This window comes from Oncorhynchus masou, chromosome 23 (genome assembly GCF_036934945.1).
Source record: "Oncorhynchus masou masou isolate Uvic2021 chromosome 23, UVic_Omas_1.1, whole genome shotgun sequence".
Lineage (NCBI taxonomy): Eukaryota > Metazoa > Chordata > Actinopteri > Salmoniformes > Salmonidae > Oncorhynchus > Oncorhynchus masou.
The window spans coordinates 46,957,166-46,975,374 of record NC_088234.1 but is presented as its reverse complement, the minus strand read 5'-3'; the positions used below and the strand labels follow the sequence as shown (position 1 = coordinate 46,975,374).

The 18,209-nt window shown below is 41.3% G+C and overlaps 2 protein-coding genes across 3 annotated transcripts in view; both read left to right on the top strand.

The window, feature by feature from the left end:
- ldb3a (LIM domain binding 3a) overlaps positions 1 to 9,894 on the top strand; it is a 56,902-nt gene extending 47,008 nt beyond the window's left edge. Inside the window, 7 exon segments of the mRNA XM_064930900.1 lie at positions 5,854 to 6,194; positions 6,292 to 6,599; positions 6,602 to 6,651; positions 6,770 to 6,950; positions 7,068 to 7,188; positions 7,422 to 7,537; positions 7,659 to 9,894. Of these exon segments, the coding sequence (XP_064786972.1) occupies positions 5,854 to 6,194; positions 6,292 to 6,599; positions 6,602 to 6,651; positions 6,770 to 6,950; positions 7,068 to 7,188; positions 7,422 to 7,537; positions 7,659 to 7,748 (1,207 nt within the window). The 3' untranslated portion in view covers positions 7,749 to 9,894.
- A 3,280-nt stretch (positions 9,895 to 13,174) lies between these two features.
- The window catches only part of bmpr1aa (bone morphogenetic protein receptor, type IAa), a 72,162-nt gene continuing 67,127 nt past the window's right edge, over positions 13,175 to 18,209 (top strand). For both annotated transcript variants that reach the window (XM_064932275.1, XM_064932274.1), the window contains exon 1: positions 13,175 to 13,412. The gene's annotated coding sequence lies outside the window, so the exon portion shown is untranslated. The remainder of the gene's footprint in view (positions 13,413 to 18,209) is intronic.

Sequence of the window (18,209 nt, the reverse complement as noted above, 5' to 3'; positions counted from 1 at the left end):
AGCGAGTCGGCAAAAACCATCATCCTTTAACCCGTAACGCCCCCATCATCATAACCATCCATCCATCTTAATCCTGTTTTGTTTTATTTGACCAGCCTGTGCAGGCTGTTGCTTCTGTAGTTGGTCATCACTGCCACTGCCTTGGACTCCTGGATTTGGTTTTTGGACCATTCAGAGGTGTGTTTATTCACATTGTTTGGACCCTCAAAGATGTTTTGGCCTTCACAGCAGATGAATGGTAGTTTGTCAGTAGGATGTCTAATGTTTATAAACGTTTTGTCACCCATTTAGGGGACCAAGAAAGGCCATACGTATTGACATAAGACAAATAGAATGTTGACAGTTAATTGAACATACAGTACCAGTCAAAAGTTTGGACACTCCTACTCATTCAAGGTTTTTTCTTTATTTTTTCTATTTTCTACATTGTGGAATAATAGTGAAGACATCAAAACTACAAAATAACACATGGAATCATGTAGTAACCAAAAAAGTGTTAAACAAATCAAAAGATATGTTATTTGAGATTCTTCAGCGTAGCCACCCTTTGCCTTGATGACAGCTTTGCACACTCTTGGCATTCTCTCAACCCGCTTCATGAGGTAGTCACCTGGAATGCATTTCAATTAACAGGTGTGCCTTGTTAAATATTAATTTGTGGAATTTCTTCCCTGCTTAATGCATTTGAGCCAATCAATTGGGTAGGGGTGGTATACAGAAGATAGCCCTATTTGGTAAAAGACCAAGTCCATATTATGTCAAGAACAGATCAAATAAGCTAAGCGAAATGACAGTCCATCATTACTTTAAGACATAAAGGTCACTCAATGTGGAAAATTTCAAGAACTTTGAAAGTTTTTTCAAGCACAGTTGCAAAAGCCATCAAGTGCTATGATGAAACTGGCTCTCATAAGCACCACCACAGGAAAGAAAAACCCAGAGTTACCTCTGCTGCAGAGGATATGTTCATCAGTTACAGTTGAAGTCAGAAGTTTACATACACTTAGGTTGGAATCATTAAAACTTGTTTTTCAACCACTCCACAAATGTCTTGTTAACAAACTATAGTTTTGGCAAGTCGGTTAGAACATCTACTTTGTGCAAGTCATTTTTCAAACAATTGTTTACAGACATATTATTTCACTTATAATTCACTGTATCACAATTCCAGTGGGTCAGAAGTTTACATACACTAAGTTGACTGTGCCTTTAAACACCTTGTACAATTCCAGAAAATTAGGTCATGGCTTTAGAAGCTTCTGTTAGGCTAATTGACATCATTTGAGTCAATTGGAGGTGTGGATGTATTTCAAGGCCTACCTTCAAACTCAGTGCCTCTTTGCTTGACATCATGGGGAAATCAAAAGAAATCAGCCAAGACCTCAGAAAAAAAATTGTAGACCTCCACAAGTCTGGTTCATCCTTGGGAGCAATTTCCAAACGCCTGAAGGTACCATGTTCATCTGTAAAAACAATCGTACACACGTAGAAACATCATGGGACCATGCAGCCGTCATACCGCTCAGGAAGGAGACGCATTCTGTCTCCTAGAGCTGGACGTTCTTTGGTGCGAAAAGTGCAAATCATTCCCAGAACAACAGCAAAGGACCTTGTGAAGATGCTGGAGGAAACGGGTACAAAAGTATCTGTATCCACAGTAGAACGAGTCCTATATCGACAGATATCTTGTGGAAGGCTACCCAAAACTTTTGTCCTAAGTTAAATAATTTAAGGCCTCCCGGGACTCTGGGTTCGCGCCCAGGCTCTGTCGTAACTGGTCGCGACCGGGATGTCCATGGGGCGACGCACAATTGGCCTAGCGTCGTCCGGGTTAGGGAGGGCTTGGTCGGTAGGGATGTCCTTGTCTCATCGCGCACCAGCGACTCCTGTGGCGGGACGGGCGCAGTGCGCGCTAACCAAGGTTGCCAGGTACATGGTGTTTCCTCCGGCACATTGGTGCGGCTGGCTTCCGGGTTGGATGTGCGCTGTGTTAAGAAGCAGTGTGGCTGGTTGGGTTGTGTATCGGAGGACGCATGACTTTCAACCTTCATCTCTCCCGAGCCCATACAGGAGTTGTAGCGATGAGACAAGATAGTAGCTACTACAACAATTGGATACCATGAAATTCTTTCTTTCTAATATTATTCTGACATTCTTAAAATAAAGTGGTGATCCTAACTGACCTAAGACAGGGAATTTTTACTAGGATTAAATGTCAGTAATTGTGAAAAACTGAGTTTAAATGTATTTTGCTAAGGTTGAGCACCAAAGTACTGCAGTGCATCTCTTCCTCATGGACTGCACCAGATTTGCCCATTCTTGCTGTGAGATGTTACCCCACTCTTCCACCAAGGCACCTGCAAGTTCCCGGACATTTCTGGGGGGAATGGCCCTAGCCCTCACCCTCCGATCCAACAGGTCCCAGACGTGCTCAATGGGATTGAGATCCGGGCTCTTCGCTGGCCATGGCAGAGCACTGATATTCCTGTCTTGCAGGAAATCACACACAGAACGAGCAGTATGGCTGGTGGCATTGTCATGCTGGAGGGTCATGTCAGGACCCTCTTTAGTGTCTTAAGTTTTCATAACTGTGACCTTAACAGCCTACCGTCTGTAAGCTGTTATGGTCTTAACGACTGTTCCACAGGTGCATATTCATCAATTGTTTCTGGTTCATTGAACAAGCATGGAAAACAGTTTTTAAACCCTTTACAATGAAGATCTGTAAAGTTATTTAGATTTTTACGAATTATCTTTGAAAGACAGGGTCCTGAAAAAGGGATTTTTTTTGTTGTTGCTGAGTTTATATGGCTGTGACGCACCATTTCAATCAACTACTGAATGGCTAACTAGTGGCAACAGGCAATAGCAGCTGTTGATAGATGTACTGCTTAAAAGTGCAATGGCTGAAAATGTCAAAATATGTTGAATTTGGTACACACGTCAACATTTTAAATGGAACTAACACAAAGGAGGACCATTGTATAAATAATTGTATATGCTCGTAAAATACCCTCTTCCGATTTGTGAGGATAATATTAAATCATTGGTTAGTTTTGCATAACAAGAAGTATGGTACATATTACTCCCTCAGTTTGTGTCGTTCAGCCAACCATTGTCATTTTTGTTTTGTTTAAACAGCGGGCTTAAATAAGGAACATCCATCCAGTCTTTAGTTTTAATGTAAGAGTGGTACTTTATAGGGATCTCCTGGAACCAGTGTGGTGACCATAGTTGCTTAAAACTGTGAACGTTATGTCAACTTATGATGTGCAGTGGTGGAAAAGTACCCAATTGTCATACTTGAGTAAAAGTAAAGATACCTTAATAGAAAATGAGTCAAGTAAAAGTGAAAGTCATCCAGTAAAATATTACTTGAGTAAAAGTCTAAAAGTATTTGTTCTTAAATATACTTAAGTATCAAAAGTAAATGTAATTGATAACATGTACTTAAGTATCAAAAGTAAAAATCATTTCAAATTCCTTATATTAAGCAAACCAGACAGCACAATTTTCTTGTTTTTTAATTTTATGGATAGCCAGGGACACACTCCAACACTCAGACATAATTTACAAACTAAGCATTTATGTTTAGGGAGTCTGCCAGATCAGCGGTAGTAGGGATGTTCTCTTGATAAGTGCATGAATTGGACCATTTTCCTGTCCTGCTAAGCATCTGAAATGTAACACGTACTTTTGGGTGTCAGGGAAAATGTATGTATGGAATAAAAAGTACATTATTTTCTTTAGGAATGTAGTGAAGTAAAAGTAAAAGTTGTCTAAAATAAAAAGTAAAGTACAGATACCCCAAAAAATTACTTAAATAGTATTTTTATCGAGGCACAAGGCGAGACCCAAATGCAGACACAGGAGGCAGAATGGTCATGCAGGCAGGTACAAAGTTATGAAACAGGCAAGGGTCAAAACCGGGAGGGCTAGAAAGGGTAGAATGGAAAAAGCAGGAGAATGGGGAAAAACACTGGATGACTTGGAAACATATAAGGCGAACTGGCACAGAGAGACAGGAAACACAGGGATAAATACACTGGGGAAAATAAGCGACACCTGGAGGGGGTAGAGACAATCACATGGACAGGTGAAATGGCTCAGGGCATGAAACTAAAGTATTTTTACAGAAGTACTTTACACCACTGGTTTGAAGTGAATTTATCTTGCCTGCATGTTAGTGTGTTTGTGAGAAGTGGGTCCTCTGGCTCACCTTACAGATTCCTAATAATGATGTCATTGTTTTCTCTTTAATGTGGATTGGATGTGTTAACTAATGTTGCAAGGCGTGTTGGCCTCTGCAATAGAGCCAGTTGTGGTGGTTGTGTGCAGAGTGTAGAATGAGTGGTTTGTGTGTGTGTGTGTGTGTGTGTGCAGTATCATATATGGTTTCCTTGATTGATGGTGATGAATACAAATATGGTATATAGGAGCAGAGCTGTGTCTAAATTTCATTTGGTTTGGCAGTGTTTGGATCTTGGATTTTCAGAACCTGTTTATTTGTCTCTCTAGGACATACATTTTTCCTTTGTGTGAATGTGTGCTCGCACAAAGGTATTACTATGAAACCAAGTTCACCAACACCTCAAAGGGACTGCTGATTGGGTGCTGCACTCTTCAAAAGCTACACAGCTGACTATGTGGTCAAACTCGGCTGACTGACTAGCAGTTGGCATGAAACAGGTGCGATCTGATAATGTTACAATTGATGAGAAATCGGATGATTCTTGATTTACACCCCATCTTAGAGTAAACAGTGGAGAAAGGTTAGATGGAAAAATCTGCAAAATAAATATTGAAAAACTGGATGCCATTATTGGTAACAAACGGCATCTTGCAGGTATAGGTGTACGTGGCCTTAATCCCAAAAACTGTTTTTGCCCTGTTTTTGACCCCAGACCCTTTTCTGTTGCGTTATAGCTATAGTCTGCAACAGTCTGCCTCCGTCTCCAGGTACTTCTGTGGGGAAGACTATCCAGATGGCATTGCTCATAGAACATCTGGATAGTGTGCTTCCTTCCCTTATAGTCGACTTCAACTTTGAAATAACACACACTTATTCCCCTCCCTCTATTTATAACTCTAAGGATGATAATCATGCTTTGACAGTGTTCATTTAACCTGCGTTTTAACCTTCCCCTTTCTTACAAATGTATCAACCTGTTTCTCTCTCCTTTCAAATGAAATCGGTTGGCGGCTCTGTGAATCTCTCTCACTGCTATAACCGAGGCTCTCTGTTCTAACACTGTCTCTCTGATACCAGGCTTTCTCTCTCTCTCTGTGGGTCTCAGCTATATTAAACTCCCACTAACCTTTACGTTAAACGTGTCTGGGGAAGTGGAGGAGATCCAGGTAAGACTCAAAACATACGTGGACACAGAGTCAGGAAGGAGATAGGTGGCTGTTCAGCATACTAGGTTTTATCATGAGGCATATTAGTGTTAAAGGGATACGTCTAGATTTTGGCAGGGTCAGATGAACCCGTGGATATGATTTTTATGTCTCTGCATCCAGTATGAAGGAAGTTAGAGGTAGTTTTGCGAACCAATGCAAACTAGCGCAAGGACTTCGAGCCAATGCTAGTAAGCAATTGTGCTAGCGCTAGTTAGCAACTTTTTTCAAACAACACGCAGATGATATCCATGAGTTCATCTGACTCTGGGGATGTAGAAAAAGGGCCTCATTGCCAAGATCCTGAAGTATCCCTTTAACAGTATCCTTATGAGTAACTGGTACTTGTACAGTTTCCTAATTTAGTTAGTTTATATAATATATCAATGACAGTTCAGAAAACTTCTGAAGTAATAAGACTAGTAGAGATATGTTTGAATTTAGGTGGTGATGATGTCACTCAGCTTCTTGTTTATCCTTCTGCAGCCTATATGGCCAGGCTCCCCCCATGCAAAAAGCCCCTCCCATGTACCAGGGGCAATCCATGTACCAGGGGCTTTGTATGCAGCAGGGACCTTCCATGTACCAGGGGCCTGCTATGCAGCAGGGACCTCCCATGTACCAAGGGCCTCCAATGCACCAGGGACCACCCATGTACCAGGGGCCCCCCATGCACCAGGCCCCGCCTATGCAGCGACATCCCATGCAGCAGCCTCCTCCCATGCAGCAAAGCTCTATCCAGATCCCTGTGGGCCCTCCTCCACCCAAGGTGGTCAGCACAGCCTGCATTGTGCCAGGTAGTTACAGCAGGTGGTGCTGTGTGGCCGTTTGTTTGTGTTACTAATATGGTAAGTATGGATAGTGTTGACTTAACCGTGTCTCTTTGGGTCATAGCTCCAGCCCCTGTTCCAGCCACAGCCCCGGCCGCCCCTGAACCCCCCTCCAGCAGGCCACCCTGGATCACGGACAACTCTTTTGCCAACAAGTTTGACCCCAGCAAGAGCACCAGCACCAGCATGAAAGTGCCCGCTCTACCTCAGAGTGCCCCACCAGCACCGGCCTACATCCCAAACCCTGGCTCCGCCCACGCCCCTCCCTCTGCCCCAAGCCCTGCCTATAATCCCAGCCCCGCCCCCTACAACCCCGCCCCTGCCCCCTTCCCTCCCATTGCCCGGGGTGTAGCCCAAAGGGCGGAGCGCTTGCTGCCAACAGCAGCAGAGCACCCCTCTGTGGCGCTTGCAACAACATGATCCGGTAACAACAACGATACACCGTCAGTGGAAACACAGCCATTCAAACAGAAACACAGTGTTTGGCTTCAGAAATGGTCGTTGTCACCCCCTTTGTCCTCATTCGCTATCTGTCATTACAGGGGACCCTTCCTGGTGGCCTTGGGTCGCTCCTGGCACCCAGAAGAGTTCAACTGTCACTACTGCCACACATCGCTGGCAGACTGCAGCTTTGTGGAGGAGCAGAACGCAGTGTACTGTGAGAACTGCTACGGAGAGTTCTTTGCCCCCACCTGTGCACGCTGCAACACCAAGATCATGGGGGTGAGATGTCAGATACAAACACACAGACATGTATGACACACACAAAAGCGTTTTGTTTAGCCTATGCAGCATATAACCACAAATGCACCCAGACAATAACCTTTTGTCCCTGTGCAGGAGGTGATGCATGCTCTGCGGCAGACATGGCACACCACCTGCTTTGTGTGTGCTGCCTGTGGCAATGCCTTTGGAAACAGCCTATTCCACATGGAGGATGGGGAGCCTTACTGCGAGAAAGGTACTTTACGTAAATGGAATGGCACATAATAAAAAGCCACAAATGTTAAATGTTTCATTTAGAGCCCAAACCAGCTTCTGCTGACATTTTTGCCATAATGTACTCTGTGCCAGCAGCGTCTGCAACTGAACTACATTTTGAATTATACACATAAAGACACATTTTATATGCATGTAACTTTGTTACCATTTTCACCATTTGCTAGTGTTTTCAGTCTATCCTCTCTCTTTCAGATTACATTTCACTTTTCAGCACCAAATGCCATGGTTGTGACTTCCCAGTAGAAGCGGGAGACAAGTTCATTGAAGCACTGGGTCATACCTGGCACGATACCTGCTTTGTCTGTGCAGTAAGAATGACTACACAGCTGTACATGTTCCTGATGTATAAAACTGTTATAACTAAGATCTCTGGGAATGTAACAAAAGTGGATGGTTTGTGAGATTCACAATTCTGTTTGTCTCACACAGGTGTGCCATGTGAACCTGGAGGGCCAGCCCTTCTACTCCAAGAAAGAAAAGCCCCTGTGCAAGAAGCACGCTCACGCCATCAACGTGTAAATGCTCCATCTGCAGCCTTATTGGGTGGTGGGCAGGTACTTACGTAGCTATGCCCAAGCCTTGGCAATGAGCCCTGTAGAGGGGGCATTGATCCCAGTGTAAACGATGAAAAACACAAGCTGAAGATGATAGCGGCAAGATTGACCGTCAGTCGTGACAAAATATTAGTTAGGTTTGTGTTTATTAATTTCACTGACAAATTAATTCTAATGTATATTTTATATCAGAGAATTCTGATGTAAACCCTTTGCTATTCCACTGAGTTCCTAGAGGGCCTCAATCCAGGGAGGTTGGAGCCACAGCCTACAGACACATGCAGACTGAGTGGAGTAGCAGGGTTCTTCAGTAAATAAGATGCCTTATTTCACAGCAACACTGTGTGCTTTGTTTTGAATGTAAAACCCCAAATAGCGAAACACAAATAGCTTGCAGTGAATGTAGTAAGACCGTTTTAGGATTGTATACACTAGATTTAACATGATAATGCCTCACACTGTGAACTGTTACAGTATATCATGACACATGTAAGCCTACTAATACTGTTGGATTTCATAGAGCTATTATTATACATTGTAGTTTAGTAGGTGATATTTATTGCAACTTTGACCGTTATATTATTTATTTACATAGAATCAAATGAAAGCATAACATCCATGGATGTTTATATTGCTGATAAAGCAAAACAAGTTATTGCCTTTTGTTGACAGCTGCATGATACAGAGGTTCATAGTATTATATGAAGTACATCACTCAAACTTTTTCATCCTGGATTCATTTGAGATCCAGTCAAAAAAAAACAATACAAAGATAGCAATATGTTACATTATGATACAGTAGTAACATACATCTTTAGGGATACAGGTAGAAGATGAGGAAACCTCTATTTTTGGGGTAGGGAAGTTAGGGGTTTTGGAATGTGTCTCATAAACGTGGAAATCGAGGAAGTACCCTGGATCTTTTTACAGCATGTAAGTGAGACGAGCACTGGCCTGGGGTCTTACAAATACATTTTACGCAGCAAAGGTCTATGCATCCTCTGTATGAAGCACTACAATTAAACAAGAATTTATAGGAAATATCTGTCAAGGCCAAAAACAGCCATTCACAATAATTTCGCTCTCACTAGCACACACCTTAAAGGTCAGTTGTGACCTTGTGCTTGTGTACAGATGCTTTACTTTGAGTTTATTTTGTACATCTGTGTATTTTCTGTGTTTGTGTATGTATGCATGCAAGAGTTTGTACATGATTGTCAGTGCATGTCTACTGAGGCAACATCAGTATTAGTTACTGTATGTATTTGTGCCACTAGAATAGCAAGGTTTATTGTGATTTGACAAAACTCTGAGAACACTAGACTAAGTACCTTTGATATGCGTATGTATGTAGATCAACGAGTAAGGAAAGCATAGTCAGTGCCAGTTCAGAATAAACCTTACATGGTACCATTGAGGGAAATGAAGGAAGACTTGAATTGTTGCTAAATAGTTGTTTAAGCAACTCGTTTTTTTTTAAGTTCAGCATATCGAAACTAGTTATATAGTTTCCAACCACTAGAGTGCAACAGAGTGTTGAAACCATGCTGGCTACTTGGTATGCCTCACACGCTAGTCACTATTTATACATCGTACATTCACTGTATGTTCCCTTGGCCCCACCCCAGCAAACACTGCAAAGCCATTTGTCACCCCTGTACACTGATCATATGCAACAGCTCAATGTCAATATTTTTTACAGACCCCATGTGTCAGCCATATACTGTATAGGCACTTCATCCATAATCAGATACATAATCTATATTGTGAATTTTGCCAAGAGGAAGAGGACATAATGCTTAATCAATATGGGTAGAACTGAAAGTTGATGATAAAATGGCTGTGCATCCCAGTAAGGCCATTTTTAGGCAATGCGATTTTGTGTTCCCTGGTATCCGAAAGACCTTGTCATCTGCCCAAACTGTCAAAATACAGTACCAGTGAAAAGTTTGGACACACCTACTCATTCAAGGGTTTTTCTATATTTTTACTATTTTCTACATTGTAGAATAATAGTGAAGACATCACAACTATGAAATAACAGTTGGAATCATGTAGTAACCAAAAAAAGTGTTAAACAAATCCAAATATATTTTATATTCTTCAAAGTAGCCACCCTTTGCCTTGATGACAGCTTTGCACACTCTTGGCATTATATCAACCAACTTCAAGAGGAATGCTTTTCCAACAGTCTTGAAGGAGTTCCCACATATGCGAAGCACTTGTTGCCTCCTTTTCCTTCACTCTGCGGTCCAACTCATCCCACACCACCTCAATTGGGTTGAGGTCGGGTGATTGTGGAGGCCAGGTCATCAGATGCAGCACTCCATCACTCTCCTTCTTGGTCAAATAAGCCCATACACTGCCTGGAGGTGTGTTTTTGGTCATTGTCCTAATGAAAAACAAATGATAGGTCCCATTAAGCGAAAACCAGATGGGATGGGGTATCGCTGCAGAATGCTGTGGTAGCCATGCTGGTTAAGTGTGCCTTTAATTCTAAATAAATAACAGACAGTGTCACCAGCAAAGCACCGCTACACCATCAAACCTCCTCCTCCATACTTCACGGTGGGAACCACACATGCGGAGATCATCCATTCACCAACTATGCATCTCACAAAAACATGGCGGTTGGAACCAAAAATCTCAAATTTGGACTCATCAGACCAAAGGACAGATTTCCACCGGTCTAATGTCCATTGCTCGTGTTTCTTGGCCCAGTCTCCTCTGAACAGTTGATGTTGAGATGTGTCTGTTACTTGACCTCAGTGAAGCATTTATTTGGACTGCAATTTCTGAGGCTGGTAACTCTAATGAACGTATCCTCTACAGCAGAGGTATCTCTGGGTCTTCCTTTCCTGTGGTGGTCCTTGTGAGATCTAGTTTCATCATACCACTTGATGGTTTTTGCGATTGCACTTGAAGAAAGTTCTTAATTTTCCTAATTGACTGAGCTTAATTTCTTAAAGTAATGATGGACTGTCGTTTCTCTTTGCTTATTTGAGCTGTTCTTGCTATAATATGGACTTGGTCTTTTACCAAATAGGGCTATCTTCTGTATACCACCCCTACCTTGTCACAACAGAACTGATTGGCTTAAACGCATTAAGAAGGAAAGAAATTCCACAAATTAACAAGGCACACCTGTTAATTTAAATGCATTCCAGGTGATTATCTCATGAAGCTGGTTGAGATAATGCCAAGAGTGTGCAAAGTTGTCATCAAGGCAAAGGGTAGCTACTTTGAAGAATCTCAAATATAAAATATATTTTGATTTGTTTAACACTTTTGGTTACTACATGATTCCATATATGCTTTTTCATAATTTTGATGTCTTCACTGTTATAAACGGGGTGGTTTGAGCCCTGAATGCTGATTGGCTGACATCTGTGGTATATCAGACTGTATACCACACACCCTCGTGCCATATTGCTGAATTCTATCATTTAGAAAATAGTAAAAAATAAAGAAAAACCCTTGAATGAGTAGGTGTGTCCAAACTTTTGACTGGTACTGTATGTGGTTCCAATGCTCACTTCTGTAGTCAACATTGGCAATAACACTATAAAACAATAGTGTATCACATATATTACAGTTTTAGATAATTTCACAGTCCATTCCCAAATATGACCATATACATTAACAATGTCTACACTGTAATTCTGATTAATTTGATGTTATTTTAAAATGGACAAAAAAAGCAATTTTTCTTTAAAAACAAGGACATTTAAGTGACCCCTAACTTTTGAACGGTTGCGTTAGTCGATGCTGTTAGTCATCCATTCCATTTAGGTAAGAGGTCTCTCTGGTGCATCTCTGCCCTCTGTATAGAGAGACCATAAGTATTCTCATCATTCACTTCAATCTCAATTCTTCCCTCCCTCCTGGCTAGTTCTCCCTAAACAATCTATGACACACATGTTACTTTGCTATGACACTGTATTAAGATGATCCCTTTTAATGTCCGTTTTAGTTTGCTGAGTGGTCTTTCTGATTTTGGTTCACATGTTATTTCTGTATTGCTGTATATTAAACACTTGTAAGGCTGCAGGATGTATATCCAGTGTGTAAAAGGGATTGCTTCTTCTTCCATGTTCTGTGTTTTGATGGGGGAAAGTATTTTTCTAGAGTAGTATTTTTCTTAAAATAGACATACTTGGAATGATATAACAACCACTTAAATCTGATAATTTATTTACTTATTTACATTCATTTGTTTTTGAAGCACTAACTGAAATATGGCCTTGATCTTTGAGTAGTTGTATGATTTTATTTTTGGGGGCTGGACTGTGTTGGAGGAATAGGATTGTCATTTTTCTATTGTATATTATCAATAACACATTACCTTGTTTCATATCTTGCTGCATTTGTACTTAGAACCCTATCGTCTTTATAAACAAGGTATTTTTATGTGGAACGTTGATGTATTTGGAGTGTAAAACCCCATATTTCAAATGTATCGCCATGCCTGGCCTGCGATAACACTAACTATGCATCAAAATAGGAAAATGTTTTATGCATTGCTTTTAGTGAACTGCATCTGACTGCTATCAGAACAGAATTACACGGAGAAAGGATATACATTGAAGATTTTAGATTTGAACAGTAGTCTACTGTGACATGGTATATATAATTGTATGAGATGAATCTGTGTGTGTGTGTATCAATCTTGGGAAGGAAATGGGCTTGATTTCCTCTCTATTGAGGACATCCTGAATGAACTGTGTTAGAGGGATGGCCTTAATTTATGCATGCTGTGTATTGAATACCATGATCTTAATGTCCTGTATATTGTTCAGTAAAGACTACCAATTACAATTGTTTGTTTTACAACCACACGTATGTATGCCTGTATTATGGGAGTCAATGTTGAAAGGCTGCTGGTATCTCTAGGACAGGTTGAATCTTTGAAATTTGTCAATAAACATTTTATTTCACAGCGTGAATGTCTTTCACCTTGATTTATCGTTCCACCTCATCTCCCTTATTCTTAATCTCCTATCCTCCTCATCACTATCCTTTCCACCCTTTAGTTCTTAATCTCCTTTATCCATGTTTTTGAATCCCTCATCTCCTCACTCGCCCTTTCCACCTTGTTCTCCTTTTCACCCTCTCTTTACTTCTCCAGTTTGCAATACTTCTCCAGCCCATTGCCTCCTCCCTCTTCCACACCACCCTTCTTCTCTGACATATGTCTCTTACTCTCCAGACTCTTCTATTTGTGAGTAGAATACTGCATGCATGTGTCTAATTTCATGTCAGAGAAATACGAATACAGTAGATCTGTCCATTTTACGCCAGGGGGCGTTAGAAGTAATTGGGACATACTTGAATTATCCACAGAAATACTCCCACCGCGACCCGCTCCCCCTCAAATGGTTGCGCACTCGCTGCAGTGATTGGAAGGTTTTGGTCTGGAATTATCTCTTCTCGCGCAGGACTGGGTATGTGCGCTTGATCAAATGACATAGTCGGAGCCTGAAACATAAGCAAGGAGAGCTGGGCCGAGGTAAAAACAGAATTTTTGGAAAATATACACAACATTTTGCAACTTCAATACGAAATATATAGATATAAGGGAGGAATCGCCCGGATCCAAAAGGATTGGCCACATCTGCTGGAGAAAAAGGTGAGGTGGGATTACATCTAGGCTACATCATAAACCTGTGAATTATGTTCTGACTTTGTGGAAAAAGTTTGCTTTAGCTTCTGAAAAATAACAGAACGTAGCTAAAGAAAAGTTGTATTCGTTATAAAAGTTGCTGTAGTTTTATTTTTGTTAGGACTATGTTGGCAGTGTTTTGAATGTAGCCACTTGTTTGCCAGAGTTTACTATAAGTGAACTAGATTGTTGGCGCTAGCTCGCTAACGTTAGCTTAGCCACTTAACTCGTTTTCTGGTAACGTTACTTCGACTAGCAAACCTAACACTGAACTTTTGATATTTACAGAATTGGTTATCCAGAGTATTATGTTTATTTTTTTGCCTCTAGTTTAAATTGTTTTATAAATTCATTCACTCGTTACACAATGAAAGTTGTATTGCTAGTTAGCACAGAGCGGTGCTAGCCAGCAACAATTATTGTACTTACTGCGCTTCCGGCGACATTGCAACAATGTGTTACAGATTTTACTGAGTGAATGTCATGATGTTGGAACCATTTGCATCAAATTATGATATTAATCAAGTATTTTTCCCTTCCTGCGGAGGTTGACTACGTGTAGTTAATAGTCAACCATGTTGACAAGTAACGTTAGACAATATCTTTGAATTTACTTACTTACAAGCCTAGCTAGTAGGCTATAGCCTAACGTTCCTAAATGTATTGATTATACATTGCTAACAGTAACTTTAGTAGTTCACCGATAAAAACGGCCAGTTGTCTCAAAGTAGGCCAATTCATTGTTCTGTCGTTGTGAGTGTTTTGTAACAAGTGTTGACGGTCCAGAAGACTGAAGAAGGCATAATGTTACCACCTCAAGTACTGATGACAAATAATCATCCAAGTGGGCATTAATGATGCTTATTTATAGGTGTTACAAACAGGATATTTTTTTGCATTTCAGAAGATGTTGCTAATAGTGGAATGATAGTGTTTCACACTTACTAACCCCCCATTGTTGATTGGCTGTGACATTTGCCTATTGATTTGGGGGGGGGGCGGCGCGGCGCGGCATCTGACAAAATGGGAAAGCTGCGCGGCGCGGCATCTGACAAAATGGGAAAGCTGTTCTGACTTTGGCTGTGTTATTTTGTGGAAATTGCTCTGTTATGTTCTGGTTGTTAATTCTACACGTTTGTTCAATTTCAGTCTGTGAGAAAACAAGCACTGAATAGTATAGCTAATCATTGTACCAACTGAAATATATAATATATATATTTTTTTTAAGCTGGAGTTGAGCTTTTTTTACTTTGGGATTTGGTCCAACAGTTTACAAACACCTGTAAAAACATGTTTAATTGAAAATATATTTTACATAGATTTTTATATGGTACAATAATTCCCTACACTAATCGTATGTGTAGCGCTATTTAAATAATGAGACTTCACATCAGCTCTCTATTTGCTAGCCATAAGCACACGTAGTTTGAATGAAGGGGTTTTGGGTAGGCTATCAAATTTTATTTGTCGCATGCGCCGAATACAACAGGTACCGTGAAATGCTTACTTAGAAGCCCTTAACCAACAATGCAGTTCAATAAATAGTTAAGAAAATAATTCCAAAATAAAGTTTACAATAAATAAATTAATGTATGTCCTGTAATCTATGGGTTCTGGTTGGGATATGTATGTGCGGTTACTGTGGGGACGATGTCGTTGATGCACTTACTGATGAAGCCGATGACTGAGGTGGTATACTCCTCAATGCCATTAGATGAATCCCGGAACATATTCCAGTCTGTGCTAGCAAAACAGTCCTGTAGCATCTGCATCATTGACCGAGACACTGGTACTCCCTGCTTCAGTTTTTGCGTGTAAGCAGGAATCAGGAGGATAGAATTCATGGAAACCCCAGCCAGTTCTAGATTATTCGTGTCGTCGCTCAGCCACGGCTTGGTGAAACATAAGATATTACCGATTTGAGTGTCTCGTTGGTAGAATAGCCTTGATCGTAGATCATACTGTTTATTTTCCAGTGATTGCACGTTGGCCAATAGGACGGATGGTAGTGGCGGTTTACCCACTCGCCGACGAATTCTCGCAAGGCGCCCCGAACTCCGCCCCCTGTATTTCCGTCTTCACGCGAATGACACTGATTTGGGCCTGGTCTCGGGAAAGCAGTATATCCTTTGCGTAGGACTCATTAAAGATTTTTTTTTTTGTCCATTTCGAGGTGAGTAATTGTTGTTCTGATGTCCAGAAGCTCTTTTTGGTCATAAGAGACTGTAGCAGCAACATTACGTACAAAATAAGTTACAAACATTGCGAAAATAAATAAATAAATAGCACAGTTGGTTAGGAGCCCATAAAATGGTGCCAGGTCAATGGTTGAATTCCCTGTGGACTATCATCATTGCTCATCATAAATTGTTCTATCATCAACATGTAATGTGATAAAGTCCTCAGTGATTATGAAAGTATTAATTCAGGTTTTTGGTCCCTTGCTAGTTCATTTGTCTGGATGTGGTATGTGGCCTAAATTGAAATTACAGTTGTATGGCACAATATTTAATCTAATGTTGTAGGCCTCAATTATACACACTGCATTCAATCAGCGAACCTTGTTAGTGAGACACCTTCAAATCTGGTAATACACACACTCCACACACTAAAAACACTCATACACACACTACTTCAGTAGAGGTCTACTTTTCACAGGGAAAATACTCAGTGTCTCCTCTCTCTCATGGGGTGTCAGTCACATCTGAATGGAACATTTTTGGCCATGCTTTTCTCATCTGTACAAAGTAAAAAGCTGGTTTTAATCTGAGCCTGGAGTGGTATGGCACTGCATTGTGCTACCCACAATCCAATGCTGAAGGCAACCTTGGAGTGAAAGGCGTCCGGAACGTAGGGAGGTCAAAAACCAGATGGAGGACCTGACTGTGAAACTGTCTACTTTAAGGGGCCTGGAGGAGAGGCATGGGGTAGGAGAAGTAGATTTATAAAGGGGGAGGAAAAATAAATTAAATCTAAAGTCTAACATTATACATATGCCAGACAGCTGAACATTCTACGGCTTACCCCGGGGCTCTCCATTACTGAAATAACACAGGCCAGTAGTTGGGGAGGGAGACTAGGCGAGGATGAAGAGGTAGAGGAAGAATGGCTAATAATCTCATGGTGAGGATTGTTCCAGGTATTCAAACCATAAGCACTTGACAAGAAATGACAATATTTAGACATAGCTGAAAGTCTTCATAGTTCATATAGACCTAAGCCTAGTGTCTCTAGCAGTAATTGTGTACCCAGTATCTTGATCTGATACAGTGACTATAGCAGGAGTCTAGCCCTGCTCTGGAGCGGAGGGTGATTCATTAGCCAGAGCTCTGTTACTGTGAACGTAATGGAGTTTAGACAGGAATGGGCATGGACTCAGTAACTGGTACATAATTCCGATATGATTTATATGCACATGATGTACAGATCAGAGGTTTGCTGTTTATCAGGAGGATATAGCTAGGTGGAAGTATCATCTTTTTAATAGAATGATCATCACGCATGGGCCATTTGTTTTGTCTCCCATGCTCCTGCTCGACAGCTGCCATTGCAGTTGAACTTTGAAATGGGCATAGCCTACATGTGGGAAATCAAAATATGCTTATGAATGTACTTTCATTAAATAACCTACATTGTTTTCATGAAGTCCATTCTTAGTATGTGGTGTGTGTATTGATAGGACTATTTATTTCCTAGAAATACAGTTTCAGTACTAAAGTCTAACATAAACCAGAACTTGCCTGCTCTTGCTTGCTCTTAGTGCAGGGAAAGAGGGAAGCAAAACATTCTCCTGCTCATATTTTCTCAAGCACTTTAAATCCACAGTGCTTGTTTTTCTAACCTCCCTTTATGTTTAAGAATGTCTTTCCCCCTGCCTTGCTTCTGTTGTCTTGCAGCCCTCTCTCTTACCTCTCTGAGAGCGTTTCCAATCTGAATCAGAGTGAGGGATCAGATTGCTCGGGGAGTCTCAAAGGCTTTCTGGCGAGGTGGCAGTGGGGAGGTGGTGGAGATGAAGGCGGGGAGGGAAGGGGCAGCGCACGGATCAAGTTTCACATCCCAACGCCTTCCTCTTTCTGCTGCGCCTCCCCTAGCCAACCCCCCTCTCCTTCCCATAACCCCCCTCCCCATCCCCTCAGCCTGGAGACAGAGTGGCTGAGATGGTGGAAGAACATGCAATCCTACTCTCTCTCCATATATCCACCTCAGACTCCAGCAGCCTCTCTGGAGCGTAGAGAAGCAGATAAATAGAGACTTTAAATCTAACCCATCACCATTAGAATGTACACAGAGCACTGTTTCAGCTAGAGAACAATGGAGTTTAGGAGTGCTCTAGGCTTGGGCGGTATCCAGATTGTCATACCGTCATACCGACATTGTGCCATACTGGGATATTTGGTAATACCAACACTGAATACAAGGGCTGCTACTTTCAAACTCCTCTGAGCTTTTGCAATCCTAAGGTTAGCAACACTAACAAGTACGGGATTCTCTGCTGTTACCGGCAAGCAAAACACTTAGCTAGATAGCGATCTTAGTTACTAAATTATCAAATCAAATGTAGAACTGCAGAGAATTTAGCACATTTTAGACAGTTAACTTAATAGTTATAAGATGTCTTGCTGGCAAACATTTTAATTGTGAATTCCAGTCTGTAACTAGATCACCTGGCGCGTGCCGCACAACATTGAGTGACTCAAGGCCACGGTCTCTCTTCATTGTGTGCTTGTAAATAAACACCACGTGCCTGGGTACTACCCGTAAGCT